Raw genomic sequence first — 13,080 nt, 5'->3', positions numbered from 1 at the left:
TAAATAGATTATCAGTCTTATTCTTTCATGATTAAGGGCCCATGAATCCTTGCATTTTGCTGGAGTGTTTAGGTTGTTCTTAATCAAATACTTCATATGTAGGAAAAACTTAAATGTAAATTGGGAAGGGTGACAGGACTTAAAAGGTCTGTTGTTTTACTTGAATGTTGTTCCATGATACTTCTAGATATGAAACCTAAAAATGACATTGACTATGAGAATCTTTGCTAAGTAATAATACAAATAAATTCCTGAAGATTTTTCCCCTTTTTATGTATTATTTTATGCTTTATATCTTTTTCTCAGGTTTTTGAGCCCTCTGTTCTTAAGTTGTAGGAATGCTATGCTATAATGTTTTAAGATCCTTTACTCTGAGAAATTAAGTAACTTTTTTTATTACTCTGGAACATGCTTTGTGATAATGCATTCAGTCAGTCTATAAAGATTAACAGTATTAGAAGATACTAAGGCATGATTGTGTAGTTATTCTCATTAACAAGAATATGCCATGACTGCAGTAGTTTTGAGTATTCTACTTTCAGCCACACAGAAATTAACTTCATACAGGTTTTTTTGCAACTTTCTAAATGTGCATAACAAAGATCTAAGAGCAGAATTTTTTTCTCTATGTGCCACTTTTAAAAATTAGTTTAGTTTGCGTGTTTTATTATGTAGAAGTTTGTTTACTGTGTGAGTCTGGCAGTTGAGAGTGGTGGTGGTGAAGGTGGTTGGTAATGGTGGTGGGTTACCTCTCAGGTGATGGTGAGTGAGGGTATGATGGTGAGGGGATCCATACCGGTTCCTGTGGGGTCACCTGTGGGGGTCGGAGGACCCCCTCCAGCTCTCCCCATGATGAGACCAGGCCCACACCATGTTACTATGATGGGATCAGGGCCCACTATGGGTATGGGTGGGCCTCGTCTCCCACCTCACATGTCTCATGCTCCTCCTCCTCCTCCTCCTCCGGGAGTCCATCCCCCACACCTGTCCCCAAGGCCATCAACAATGGGCCCCCCAGGTCCTCTTGGCCCCCATGGCCCACATGGTCCCCATGGTCCCCATGGCCCACCAGACCCTCATGGCCCACATGGTCCTCCTCCTCCTCCTGGCCCTCATGGCCCTATGCTGCCTCCACAGCCACCCAGGCGACCACTACTACTGCAGGTGAGACTAACAGCACCCTGCTGCTGCTGCCGCTGCTGCAAAATGTTGCACAAGCCTCATCATCCTCTTAATTGTTGTCAATATGTGTGCGTTCCCTGTTATTCCCGCTGCTTTTTGTTTCCTAGTTGATTTTTCAAGCAGTCCTGGTCATCCAGCTTTTATTAGCTGCACAGTCAGTGTCTTCATTGTTCATTGTCTTGTCCCCTGCCCACTACCCATGTACAATTATTTTTATTTGTTATGGTATTAGTTTATACAGTAAAATAAGTGTTTGGTGTACAGATATACAAATTATGTCCCATAGAAGTGCACTAGATTTAGGTGTGTGTGTGTGTGTGTTTATATACAATAATATATATATATATATATATATATATATATATATATATATATATATATATATATATATATATATATATATATATATATATATATATATATATTATTTATTTATTTATTTATTTAGGTAAGTCATTATATAGAGGAATCATAAAAATATGAGAGAAATAACTAAAACTATAAAACATATATATTATATATATAAATTATAATATATATATATGTATGTATGTATATAATTATATATAATATATATATGTATATCTGAATCACAAAAATGTGGAAAGTGATGAATATGTAAATAAAGGCAGATGCTACGAAGGAACACGAAACAATGGAGTGGTGTTAGGCTTTTCGTCTTACTGCCCTTTACGTAGCAGACTGATAGAAATATAAAAATAGTTTACAAAGGAAGCTCATATAAATGACAGATGGGGATTATAAAGGAAAATTTGTACTTGGAATCCAACACAGTTGAAGAATTAGTAGACCTACCAAAACAGGGGTAAATATTTAAGAAGTTTTACAAAAGATTAGGCCCAGTAGCTCGGAAGCAGGGAAAAGTCAAAAGATTATACAGGGAAAGAGACTGACCACCAGAAAATGACCATGGAAAGAATAAACTGATTACATATGTTATAAATGTACAACTCAATAATTCTCCTTTTGGTAAACAATAACAATTTTTGAAAATTTAACATTTTCATAGAGAAAAATATATTAAACATACAAATATATAGAGAATATATACGAGGTAACTAATTAGCAATTAAGTCAGTGGTTTTATCTTTTAAGGTCATTCTGGAACATTTTACTAATACAGGGGTCCAAATAATACATGCCAGGGCTAAGGTTAAAATTACAACTGGAAGTAAGCTGTATCATAGCAGACTCTAAAAGATTTCTTGAAGAGAAATATTTTTATCTGCCAATCACTGAACTTTCAGTCCAGTTTATCCTGTGAGAGTTTTCACTTGAATGAATATTGCATTGGATGTTTACCCTGTTTTGACAGAATAATCGTGCTGTTTAATTTGTACTTCTAAATCTTTGCTGGATTGGCCGATATAAAAAGGAAGTCTAGCCCAAGCATGGAATTTTATATAGTATGTTGTTGCTGTCCTTAGGGCTCTTTTTTATTAAAATTCTTTTTAGTGTCTTATTATAGGAAAAAACTAGGTTGACATTAAAAGATTTTAACAATGATTTTATGGTTTCAAAACTACTAAAATAAGGCAAGCTAAGAATGTTCTTAGGGGTTTCTTTCTCCATGTTACTTGTTATTGTTTACCAGAAGGAGAATTATTGAGTTGTACATTTATAACATGTAATCCGCTTAATCTTTCTTCAGTAATTTTTGATGGTCAGTCTCTTTCACTGTATAATCTTTTATTTGACTTTTCCCTGCTTCTGAGCTGCTGGGCCTAATCTTTTGTAAAACTTCTTAAATATTTACCCTGGTTTTGGTAGGTCTACTAATTCTTCAACTGTGTTGGATTCCAAGTACATATTGTCCTTTATAATCCCCATCTGTCATTTATATGAGCTTTCTTTGCAAACTTATTTTCATAAATAAAGGCAATGCCACGATATTTCTATCAGTCTGCTAAGTAAAGTACAGTAAGTTGAAAGGCCAAGCACCACTCCGTTGTTTCATGTTCCTTCGTGGCATTTAATATTATATACAGGCGGTCCCCGGTTTACGACGGGGGTTCCGTTCTTGCGCCGCGTCGTAACCCGAAAATCGTCGTAAGCCGGAACATCGTCAAAAATCGTCAAAAATCATAAGAAAATCTTACTTTTAATGCTCTGGGTGCATTGAAAACGATGTAAACTGCATTATTATTGAGTTTTACATCAAAAAACCTTCAAATTATGATTATTCTGCCATTTTGGGGCCATATTTCTTCCGTCGGATCGGCGTCACGACGCGTCGTAACCCCGAACATGCGCGTCGTAAGCCAGGAAATAATTTCTGATGAATATATTTGAAAAGCGTCGTAACCTCGAACGTCGAAGCGGAACCGTCGTAAACAGGGGACTGCCTGTATATATATATATATATATATATATATATATATATATATATATATATATATATATATATATATATATATATATATATATATATATATATATATATATTACACACACAGTGTAAAACCCCATATTCGCATTCTCATGGTTCGCGGACTCACGCATTCGTGGGTTTCTCCGTGGAACATCTAGCCATCATTCGTGGAAAATTCGCCCATTCGCGGTATTTTTCACTGAGAAATATTCACTAATTACCGTATTTTCATATAATTTTCATGAGTAAATGCACTTTTTGTGATAAAACTATTAAAATATTCAGGTATAAGAATTTTTACAGGGTTTTCTTGGTTTAAGCTATCAAAATGGGCAGTTCTAAGTGTTTTTAGAGGGTTTTAAGCATTCATGGATTTGACCTATTCACAGGGGATGCATCCCCTTGAATACGATGCGTTCACTATATATATATATATATATATATATATATATATATATATATATATATATATATATATATATATATATATATATATACATATACATATACATATACATATACATATATATATATATATATATATATATATATATACACACACATATATATATATATATATACATATACATATACATATATATATACATATATATATATATATATATATATATATATATATATATATATATATATATATATATATATATATATATATATATATATATATATATATATATATATATATATATTCTTGAAATTATGACAATCATAGGAAAGCATAGTGTAAACATTTTATTTAACAAACATCCAGCTTATAAGTACAAAAGATTAGAGTAGGCAAATGCAGTTATCAGAGTATCCAAGGCCCTGTTAATGGCTTAGGGCTCTTGACAAGCTCTCCATCACTATTGTACATCCCCACAGCAGATTACCTCCCTACAGTGAGATGGGAGGAAGGGAGAGTAAAAGTAAGAGTTGGGACAAGGGAGCCCAAAGCCAGCAAATGAGTACATTAAATGCAATAATTTTTTTTCTGTCATATCACGGTCCCTGGATTTATGATCGCAGACCAAATAAGATAACAGCCCCTTTGAATTTTATGAAAATAAAAAAAAACATAATCCTTGGATAAATCTAAATACATTAATATAATGTTAACAAATACAATTTTTTTTGTAAGTTATAGCATGCAGACAATGTTATATTGGTTTACAGTAATATTTATGCTAAAACTTCAAGGTTATACAACCCCAAGGGCATTATTTGTTGCATTACATGAAAATCCTTGAAGTTATATTATTGTCAGAATCAGAATACTTCTTTTAAGTTTAGATTTTATTATAAGTGTCTGGTAATGAACCATCTTGATGGGGATCTTTTGGTATTAGAAATCCCAAGAACTCTTGGATATATAGAAGACTTCAAACAAGATATTCATAATTTTGTGATGATAAATGATCAGTATATTTAAATGTGAGACTGTCATTTCCTATCCATATGTCCATTAAAATTTCTCATTTGTAAAAATTCGGTTGTAATTGACAATATTAGAGCTTTAATTAGAACCAATAGAGTTTCATATAATTTGTCTTTATATATATCTCATTGAAATTGTACAGATTATTTTTCATGAAAACTGTCAATTCAAAAAGGTAATACAGTAAACCCCCATATTTGGGGGGGATGTGTACCACCCCCTACCCCCACCCTCTGCGAATAACTAAAATCCGCAAATACTTAAAACCCTTCCAAAAACACTTAGAACTGCCTATTTTGATAGTTAAAAAAAAAATGAAAATGCTTATAACAGGTATTATTCTACTTAAGATGGGGTTAGGTTCCAAAAAACCCATCGTTTGTTGGAAAAACTCACAAATATAGCCTAGCCTGCACTAGGGTATTCAGTACCATGCATACATATATGATAGCCTAGCCTACACTATAAAGTATACTCTATACATATATGGTATAGTAATTATTAATATCAGCTAATTCTGGAGGTGCATGCAGATTGACTTACGATAATTCAGTACAAAGACAAGTTGAACAACAAACAAGAATTAGCTTAGCATACTTAAATATGTCTCGTTGTGAAATTAATTTAGCTATTTTTTCGTTAATAGATGACGTTGGCTGTTTGGGGGGCATGTTTGTTTTGTGTAAAAAAAAAATCAAGATTCTGTTCTCTCTTTTCACTTGATTTCATTATAATACGAGCTTTATGCATTTATCTTTTATCAGTGTGAAAACAGCAGTAATGTGTTCTTTCATGGCCAGCAGTTTTGATTAAAATACTTTCTCTCCAATTTTATTTACGGTTGAGTGTCATCCATGTTGCCGATGCACAATAAAATGTAGTCATTAGCAGCTTGAAGATTGTTTTCTCAGCTTCAGCTACAACTTGCAGCTTGAATTTAGCAGTATATTTCCTTGCCAATCTTTTATCCATAGAGATTAAGGGTATAATGTAAAAATATGTCAGACCTATTCTACTTAACATCATTTGTAACATAACTACGGTAATTGTTTACTACCGTACGATGGCTGAAATACAAGCGAAACAGCCGTTGTTACCCGATTCGGTTATAAGCAAAACAACAGTTTCTCGTTTGGTTGTTTATGGCTGTACGCATTTACCCAAGAGTATAACTTTACCAACAATACTTTTATCATTCTCTTTTATATTTTTAACTAGGAGATGGGATAAAGAGATGGAGGAAAAGAAGCTTGTCAATTGTAATTTGGTCTTTCTCACTGCCTGATTGTATGCTGCTCTGTGCCCGTGCGAAATTTTAAAATATTTTGCAAATAATATTGTCGTATTGGTATTAATTGCTTACCCCATTGCAAAATTGAACTACCGTGAGGCGAATTATCCTAACTTGAGCACTAACTGGGTACCTGAGTATTTTTATAATTTTATCACAAAAAGTGCATATAGTCATGAAAATGATATGAAAATACAGTAATTAGTAAATATCTTTCTGTGAAAAATACTGCAAATGGGCGAATTTTCCGTGAATAATGTGTATATATGTTCCATAGAGAAATCCACGAATCAGTGAGTCCATGAATCATGAGAACGCAAATAAGGGGCGTTTACTCTATTACTAATATTAGTTTTCTTATGGTTAAAGTATATTTCTACATAAGATTTAAATTATATTTTATCATGTGATATCACAACACAGCAGACAGACTTTCATGTATCTGTGTATTGTATATTGGATTTGAATAAAATGTGGCCAACATGTGCATCCAGTGTTTTCATCACAAGCAGAGACAACTTCAAGAACATTTTTTTTATATGTACTGGTTTCTTAACACCAAATGAAGCATATTATAATATTTGTCATGCTGTAGGATTAAATTTCTGAGATTAAAATCTGAGCGTGGTAATTTTTAAAAATAACACATTTAAGAAATAAACAGCTATCAGAAATTATCTTTTAGACAAGAAATTATTGTGAATGTTTAGCTCAAAATTTCCCTCTTTGCTTTAGTTACTATTTTGTCGCCTACATTTAGCTTAATGTGAAAAATCCTCCTCATCTCAGCAACTGTTTTTATCCAGTAGCTGTTTTCCTAACTCTGCAACTGTTTTCAATTGCGGCAAAGTTATTGCTTCCTTTATCGAGGAGTTGGTACATTTTCCTCCAACTGCCACTAAATCATGAAATATCAAAAGAGAGAAAGAATGTGTACTTCTTCCTGAAGAAAAATGCCAAATTAATTTTTTTTTTCTAACTTCCCATGGACACTTTTTTGTTTCCATTTTTTTTTTTATTTAAGCAGAATTTTATACTGTAGGCCCTAATTGCCTATTAGCCATTTCAACTACACTTCCTGTGTGTTTGTAGATTAGGCTGCTCCACTACTTAGGAGACCTCCCCCTCTAACTCCCCTCCACTCTCTTGCCGCTGATGATTAGCTCCAATGGTTAAAGTAAATTTGAGTCCCTAAATTTTCAAACAAAATTAGAACAAAATTGTTGGTTAGATGTAAGAAATTTTGTTCTGACAGGAATATAAAAAAAATTTTCATTAAGTTTATTTAAATAAAGTGACATAAGTGATTGCATTTCTGTTAGGTAAAGGTGATGTTAAGCCTAGTCTGCTTGTGTATACATACTGCACTTACGTGATTCACGTTAAGTCTCCCCACAACCTCCCTTTTTCTGGTACAGATTTTTGTTTACATTTATTTAATGCAGTATAGTATTCACTTAATATAGTAATGTTATGGTACCTACATGTATTTTTCAGCCTGTGTATTTGTGCATGTGTATAGAACACATGCATCATGATCTGGTAAACTACTCACTGTGTAGTTGTTTCTCTCTCTCTCTCTCTCTCTCTCTCTCTCTCTCTCTCTCTCTCTCTCTCTCTCTCTCTCTCTCTCTCTCTCTCTCTCTCTCTCTCTCTCTCTCTCTCAAGAATAACACAGAGAGAGAAGTGAACAGCAAGCGAATGGCAAATTCATTATGAAAAGTAAATTGAGACACAGATATATTTGAGCTCATGCTCTTTTCCCCCTACCCACCACAAATACAGCCCAGATTATCTGTGGGCTGCATCTGATTTACTATTTAATCCTGGTTTTTTAAAATTTTTTGGTTATATTGTGAGTTGTGTAAGTATGCAAGAGGTGGTAGTATTTTTAGTTCTCAGACTTCTTAGAAAGTATTTTTGATTGATGTCCCAGTTTAGCACATTTGTCAAGAATGCTGTAATGTTTATATTCTTCACATTGCTATGAGTTAAGTTTCCAGTTTTGTCTATCCCTAGATGAATTGTTTGACTTTTCAGTTTTCTGCAAAAGAAAACGTGTAAGAAACCACCATACTTTAAACTGAAAACTTGATGCAAAAAAAGCAGTTAGGTAGGGTTATTATCCCTTATTTGTAACAATGGAAAAAAAACCCTTTTAGTTTTCTGTAAAAGAAAACTATTGTGCCGGCTTTGTCTGTCTGTCCACACTTTTTCTGTCCACCCTCAGATCTTGAAAACTACTGAGGCTAGAGGGCTACAAATTGATATGTTGACCATCCACCCTCCAGTCATTAAACATACCTAATTGCAGCCCACTAACCTCAGTACTATTTATTTTATTTAAGGTTAAAGTTAGCCTTGTGCATCTGACAATACAACAACACTGGCCACCATGGCCAGCTGAGAGTTTCATACAGCATTATATGCTGTACAGAAAACCTGATTGCACTGAAGAAACTTCATTACATTTTTTCATGTTTGTATTAGACATGGCTCCCTAACCTTTTGTTTCCCTCTATATTTCCCCTTTTTAATGTGTAAATTTAAAATTTATTAATAGAGGTGATGCGCTTACCCTTTAAGGGTATTCATCCAGAGTAATATTGATCAGTCAACCTCTTTCTGATATGTGCAGCGCTGAAATGCATATGCACAGAAGTGCCAAAGGTGTGAAGGCGAAATAAAATTTAAAACTTTCATCCCATGTGACATTTATACAGTATTGATGATTAAAGTAAGGTGATTCTAACATTATATATTTTTAGTAAGATAATTGTATATATACACACACACTAATTAGTCACTTTTTGCATGAACATAATGTGGAAATCATGCTGATAGTATATGTTGCATTCCCCCAGATTTTTGTGAATAACTTGAAAAATTGAAGGCATCAACTGTCGTGTAGATAAGTGTCTTATTGCTTATACAGTCTCATGTTTATCCACCAGGAAAGAAAGTGTAGTGATACGGAATATTTTACTGTAGTTTTAGAATTTAATTTCCCTCAGTGTTTCTTCTGTATTTTATGAATATTGTGGATTAGTTGCTAATTTATTCTGACTGTAATAACAATTTCCATTGATTTAAAAATTTTAATGTTTAAAAGGCATGATTTGGCTAAAATCTGAGGCGAGCCATGTTAGATGAAAACCTGTCAGTGTGAAGTTACATATTTGTTGTTTCAGAAAGCATAGTGGCTGTTTTTGTAATTGAGAATTAAGTCTTGAGTGGTGCCAGTTTTTATTTCATTGATTTTGAGGCTTCCTTTAGGAATTTTAACTGTGTTTAGTGCTAATAGTATTGTATGTACTGGATTGAGGTTTTTATTAAACTTAAAAATCTTGTTTAATAATAAGCACAAATAGCCACTAGTTTCATCTATGTAAAGGTTTTGAATGAGCCCTTTTTTTATCTTTGTGCAACTTCAGTTTGTTTTCTTCTGGGTTTTGCAAGTAGTTTACTGTAATTTTAGGCATAATGTTTTGTAAAAAAAAATAAAACTCGGTGAAACAAGCAGCTAGTGATAGTATTACACTTGGATATTCATCATGGTAAATATTCATCACAGGTTTGTTTTCTGTGTTGAAATTATCGTTAATTGTCTTCCAAAATATTGTTCTGATAGTGACTGTATCCCTCTCTCATTCTCCATCCACTCATTAGGCTCATGCTGTTTCAGTAAATGGTCCTTACTGTAGCTTGCTCCTGAATCACCTCATTTGCTCACTATAAGAAACTGTAGTTAGTTTCCATGCTTATTTTTTTTGTTTAGTGAGTTATGTTCATGTGGCAAAAAAATTAATCCTTGGTACGAAAGTACTGTACTGTGTTGCTATTATGCCCTCATTCATAGATACTTTGAATTTCGTGTTTAGAATTACTGTACAGCAAGATATTTGATGTGCATATGAATAGTAACTCTCTCTCTCTCTCTCTCTCTCTCTCTCTCTCTCTCTCTCTCTCTCTCTCTCTCTCTCTCTCTCTCTCTCTCTCATTGATGTTAACTGTCTTTTTATGAAAATTTACTCATGCCATAAAACATCCTAGCACAGTACTGGTATGAATAGAATAATATGACAGCCACTCCATTGTCTGTGTTAATACTGCTTCTGTGCTTGTCTTTTCATGTATCTTAATTGTTTTCAAAAGTCCATGTAAATATAATATTCTTTGGTATACATATATATATATAAATATATTTTCTATAAAATATAAAAATTTGTATGTACTTTTTGTATATACTGTATTCATTCATCATCACTGTGCAGTAGTAAGTATTAACTTTTCCCTCCTGCATGATGTCATTTAATAATGATAATATTTATTAAAGTAAATATATTTTATCTCTCCTACTGGTTTAAATGTGATTGCTATGCATATATAAATGCTGAAGTTTGGTACTTCATGTTTACATGCCTGATGCTTGCTTTATTAATATGGTACTTAGTTAGACTAATTATATTTGGTCTTGTTCCCTGTCTTCCTGTTACCTGTTGCAGTAGTAACTAATGGTACAGTACTAGATTATATTTGGCAGTTAATTTTGTACCTCCCAAGTTTACAGCCTATGCATTGTACTTAAGTGTTAGGATGCATTTTGGATATGAACTCTCTTGCTTCTGTTGGAAATTTTGGGTACCCTTGACAAGATTAATTGTTGAAATACCCTTAGATTTTTCCTTGATGAATGATATATTTCATTGTTTATTTTTAGTAGTAAAAATTTCAGGAAACTCATTTTTTACCCTTGCCACAGGAACAGCCTCTACTTATAGAAGACTTATTAGAACAAGAGAAACAAGAGCAGCTTAAGCACCAGAAGACTTCTCAACAGCAGCACCAAGAGGTTGGACCAGATGGATTACTAAGTGAAGTTGATTTCGAGAAGCTCAAGGCTGATGTATTGTCAAACAATCCTCCCGTTGGATTGCAATCCATATCAGGTGTGTGTAGTATAATGAAATTAACACCAGTTACCTCAGTGTTTGCTGACCTGTTTGTTGGAACTATTAGATATTTATATTGATGAATGTGTGTTTATATTTGTAAAACTTGATATCTGATGGTGATTCATATTATAGGGACTTTTTTGTGATGGAATGTTTCTAGTTTTGATATACTTCATTATGATTGACTGATGGGCATGGCATGCATCTTGAAAGTGTGGTTATCATTGTCTACTTGGCAGTTGGTGATGCTGTTAGTTATGATTGTTAATAGGGCACTTGATGGAGCAAATCAATCCTCAAGATTGTTAGCGCTTTTTCCTCTTTCAAATGATTGATTTGGTTACTGTCGGTCCGCATATACTGTAATATATACGTATTTGCTTTGGTTGTTCACAGACTCAGCATTTACTTCTGATATTTCTGCGTGGTATATTTAGGTGAGTATTATGACAATATTTGGGTTAATTGTTTTAAAAGCTAAACGTAGGATATGATGTTGATTGAATACATATGGAATTTTCTCTTTTTGGCTTATGGTGGTGTTGTGTCATTTTATTTATACAGGATATGCATTCTCAAAGCGCCATTATTGGTCTCATATCCCAACCACCAGTATTTTATGATTAGCCATCGTATGAGATGTGGAGAGGAAAATTTTTTGGCAAAATTTGATTTAGTTGCTGATAACAAACTCCAGTAATTTACCTATTGTTGAATGGTTGCTTATAAAGCCTGCATTGATTTATATTTTTGGATAAAAAAAGTGAAAAACAATGATTTATATTTGTTGAGTAAAGTAAACCATTCATTTCTGGCAAATCAAGAATTGGAGATATTAAGTTGGCCTGGAGAAATAAGCACATTATATTAGATTTTTAAAAACAATTTTGATTACAAGTATTTTGTGATAGTCTTGAGGTTTATAGTTGCTTGTTGCTGTGTTAGCTTTTAGGTTGTTCTGCAGTAGTTACATTTCAGGACACCATTTTCAGTTAGCAGTGTCAGCTACTCAGACTGACCTATGGGATTAAGAATGAAAATGTAAGTCTGTCATCTTAGAGGGACATGACTAGTGATGCATACAATGTGATCATTGTAGAGAAACCATTGCCCAATAAACAGGGTAGTAGTGTTGGACACGGCAGTGCAATCCACCTGTTGCTAATGAGGGTCTTCACGGTGTGCTATATGCCAGTCTATTTTTGAATGGGTCCATAGTAGTGGTGCTGCTTTAGAGATGAACATAGTAAGGACAAACTTGAAATTAGTCTTGTATTAATTACTGTGTATGATATTGAGTTTTTAAAGGAATCATCAAACAGTGCATTTTTGATACAGGGTGTTTTAATGAGGCTTTCTCTGCTGAAAAGTGAAGCACAAAATCGAATAATTAAATCTATTACTATATTGAACTGTTTACTGTATAAGGTGAAAATAGCAGAAGAAAGTAGTTCTGTAAAGTTTTGTGGTGGTGGTGGTGGTGGTGGTGGTGGGCAGGGTTTTATGTAAATTTATACATTACATTAAAAAAAGAAAAGCATTAAAGATGCTAATATTGTTATTGATATAACTGATGATGGAGATGGTGATAGTCAATATGCATACAGGAAGCAGTTAGCTACCTGCAATGTGCTTTTAGACTTGACATGCCATTTGCAAGGGAAGTTTGATAAGGGTTTTGAGTGCAGAGTAATTCAAATAGATTTTAATGCTGCTTTCAGTTTAGTAAATCACAAGGCACTTATTTACAAAACAGAATCTTGGAGTGGGTGGATATGTTTTAAGATTACTTCAAGATTTCCTTACAGGTAGGCGGCAGCGA

The 13,080-nt window shown here is 33.5% G+C and overlaps 1 protein-coding gene across 14 annotated transcripts in view; it reads left to right on the top strand.

Annotated features, from left to right (window-relative positions):
• Positions 1–13,080, top strand: part of LOC136829355 (histone-lysine N-methyltransferase 2C-like) — a 189,130-nt gene that overhangs the window by 139,422 nt on the left and 36,628 nt on the right. For 10 of the 14 annotated variants that reach the window (XM_067087796.1, XM_067087798.1, XM_067087794.1 and 7 more), the window contains 2 exons: positions 757–1,164; positions 11,066–11,252. In XM_067087796.1, the coding sequence (XP_066943897.1) occupies positions 757–1,164; positions 11,066–11,252 (595 nt within the window). The remainder of the gene's footprint in view (positions 1–756; positions 1,165–11,065; positions 11,253–13,080) is intronic. The other 4 variants (XM_067087799.1, XM_067087792.1, XM_067087787.1 and 1 more) reach the window with 3 other exon arrangements.

This window comes from Macrobrachium rosenbergii, chromosome 44 (genome assembly GCF_040412425.1).
Source record: "Macrobrachium rosenbergii isolate ZJJX-2024 chromosome 44, ASM4041242v1, whole genome shotgun sequence".
NCBI lineage: Eukaryota > Metazoa > Arthropoda > Malacostraca > Decapoda > Palaemonidae > Macrobrachium > Macrobrachium rosenbergii.
The sequence above is the reverse complement of the archived record's forward strand: the minus strand, read 5'-3'. Positions and strand labels throughout refer to the sequence as shown.